Source organism: Empidonax traillii, unplaced genomic scaffold (genome assembly GCF_003031625.1).
Source record: "Empidonax traillii isolate 1590-97213 ecotype Southwest subspecies unplaced genomic scaffold, ASM303162v1 scaffold2786:size18050, whole genome shotgun sequence".
NCBI classification, from domain to species: Eukaryota; Metazoa; Chordata; class Aves; order Passeriformes; family Tyrannidae; genus Empidonax; species Empidonax traillii.
Window position 1 is genome coordinate 1 of NW_020957979.1, and position 2,919 is coordinate 2,919.

Here is a 2,919-nt window from a genome sequence, read left to right on the forward strand (position 1 = left end):
TCGGGATATTTTGGGATGAGAAGGGGCATTTTTTGGAAGAGAGGGGAGAGAGGAAAAACTGGGCTCGCCGTCGGTTCTTGCAGCGTTCGGGGTCTGTTGTAGCCTGGACTTCGTGCTCCAGGTTGTTTGTTGATCCGTGGCAGGAGTTAGGCTGGACTTGAGGAGACCTTACCACCATTTATCCATTAAAAAAAAAAAACAAAAACAAAAACATGAAAACCGAGGTGTGCGGGGCTCCCGCTTTTCCAAAACCTCACTCTAACCAGGGGCTGACGTTTTTCCCCTCCCCGCTCCCCGGCGAGAGCTGGAAAAACGCCGGCCAAAATACACGCCCGGCGTCGGAGCAAGGGGAATAATTTGGGATCTGTGCCGGCTCTCTGACCCCTGCGGCGCGTGATTGGGAACAGCTGGGAGGGCTCCGGAGGCGGCAGAGCGGCCTCCCGGCTCCTCCTGCCGTATATTCCCAACTCCCGCTCCTCTCCTCGCTCCGTGTTTTTGGGACATGGATGGAGGAGAAGGATATATTTTTATTTTTTTTTTGGCTTCGGTGTTTCCCCCCCCCCCCACACACACAAACAAACCCGGGGTGCCCAAACGGGATCCGGCGTTCAAAGGCCCGCTGGGAGCAGATGCGGCTCCGAAAAGTTTGGGAGGGTTTTTCCTTCCCCCCCTCTCTCTTCTCCTCCTTCCCGGGAAAGGGGGGGGTGAGGGGGGAAGGAAGGGGGAAGGCCGAGCGAAAAAAAAACCACCAAAAAACCCGAAGGAAATGAGAAGCCTCCTCCCCACCTTCGGCGCTTCCCTCCCTCCTGGCTGCCCGCCAGGAGCTCCGGCACCGCTTCCCTTCCCACTCGGCAGCGATTCCCGCAGAACCTCGGGATCCCGGGATACCCCGGCGCGAGGTTTTCCCGGTGTGCGTGGTGGTGGTGGTGGTCGAAAACAAACAAACAAACAAACAAACAAACAAAAAAGGGGGTTCAGGAGCACAACCCCCGGACGACGCTGCGGAAATCCCGGCGGGATGAGAGGGAGGGAGAGCCGGGAGAGCGGCCGCTTTGATCCCGCCCCGGAGGGAAGGAGAAATCCCTGCGGGCAGCCCTGGCACGAGGAGCTTTCCCTGGCACACCCCCCCGTGCCCGCTCTTCCCTCTCCCTTCCTTTGTGGCTCCCGGCTCGCTGTTAATTTTCTACCCGGCGTTCCGGGGCGGGACGGGTTCTCCATAAAAGCGGCCGCGAATCCCGGGTAGTCCTTTTGAAGTGTGGGATGTGGCTCGGAGTAACCTTTCCTGGGACAGAGCTCCCTGTTCTGCCTCCGGGCAGCTTTTCCCGTCCGGGATCATCCCCCCTCCAAAAAAAAACCCACCAAAATGAGGCGGCGCCTGCCGTTGGAATGCTGTTGGATTTAGCAGGGATGTGGTTGGATACATCCCATTCCCGGGTTCCCCGGGGGCGGAATAGGTTAAAGATCGTTACGGAGAAACACTTCGGGATGGAAAAGGGTTGTGGGGTTGGAGCGGGACGGGCGGGAAGAGCCTCGGGAAGGGAAGATCCGGAGGGAACGGAGGATCCAGGAAGGGAATGGGAAGGGAAAGAATGGAGGCTCCAGGAAGGGAATGGGAAGGGAAGCTCCAGAGGGAATGGAGGATCCAGGAAGGGAATGGGAAGGGAAGCTCCGGAGGGATGGAGGCTCCAGAAGGGAACAGAGGCTTCAGAAAGGGAATGGGAATGGAAGCTCCAGGAAGGGAATGGAAGCTCCAGGAAGGGAATAGGAAGGGAAGCTCCAGAGGGAACGGGGGCTCCAGAAAGGGAATGGGAAGGGAAGCTCCAGAAAGGGAATGGGAAGGGAAGCTCCAGGAAGGGAATGGGAAGGGAAACTCCAGAAAGGAATGGGAAGGGAAACTCCAGAAAGGGAATGGAAAGGGAAGCTCCAGGAAGGGAATGGGAAGGGAAGCTCCGGAGGGAATGGAGGCTTCAGAAGGGAAATAGGAAGGGAAGGTCCAGAAAGGGAATGGGAAGGGAAACTCCAGAGGGAACAGAGGCTTCAGAAAGGGAATGGGAAGGGAAGCTCCAGGAAGGGAATGGGAAGGGAAGCTCCAGAGGGAACAGAGGCTCCGAGCTCCATCCTAACTGCATCCCCAGGGAATCCGGGCGCCTGGGAGCTCAGGCCTTTCCCAGCTCCTTGGTCCAGGATCCCTCTCCGGATCCCACATCCGTGTATTCCTCTCCCCTCAGTGCCATGGCCACCGTGCTCTCCCGGCGCCTGGGGAAGCGCTCCCTGCTCGGCACCCGCGTCCCCGCCGACGGAATTCCGGCGGCGGCCTCCCAAATCCCGGGATTGCAGCCCGAGCTGGCCCCTGGTGTCCACGAGGATGGATCCTGCGTGTTCCTCCCCGTGGAGGAGAACAGCCAAGCTCCCGGATTCCCCGGCCTCCGGCAGCTCCGCTCCGGGCAGCAGGTACGTCCTGGGAAAGCTTCCCGGGTTTTCCTGATGGTGGGGAATTCCTGGCAGTTCCCAGGAATCTTTAGTGGGTGGTGATGATGCCTTTGGCCCTGGCAGGGTTTGGGGCCGTGCCAGCTCGCGCAGAGATCCGTCCCCTCCGGAGATATTCCCTGATCCCAGCCAGGAGTGGGAATGGGAAGAGGAGAGGAGAGGAGGGAGTAAAACTTCCCTCCTGTTCTCTCCAGCCCCCCTGAGGTGGAGGGAGATGATTTGATACCTTCAGTTTTGGCACCCGAAGTGGCTCCCAGTGGGCTTCCCTCCCGTGGGTTGATCCCATCTCCCCATAACCCACCCTTCCAATCCCAAGGGAATTTTCTCCCGTGGCTCAGACCTTGGAGCTCAGTCTGGATCGAGGGTGGATAATGTGGATGTTTGGGGTGAAAAAGGGAGGAGTGAGGTGGGAATGCCCTCACATTCCATGTG

At 59.0% G+C, this 2,919-nt stretch overlaps 1 protein-coding gene across 1 annotated transcript in view; it reads left to right on the forward strand.

Annotated features, from left to right (window-relative positions):
- Positions 1-2,184: 2,184 nt before the first annotated feature.
- The window catches only part of ZNF395 (zinc finger protein 395), a gene marked incomplete at its 5' end in the record, with an annotated part of 13,752 nt that continues 13,017 nt past the window's right edge, over positions 2,185-2,919 (forward strand). The window contains one exon of the mRNA XM_027910147.1: positions 2,185-2,451. Coding sequence (XP_027765948.1) covers positions 2,185-2,451 — 267 coding nt within the window. The remainder of the gene's footprint in view (positions 2,452-2,919) is intronic.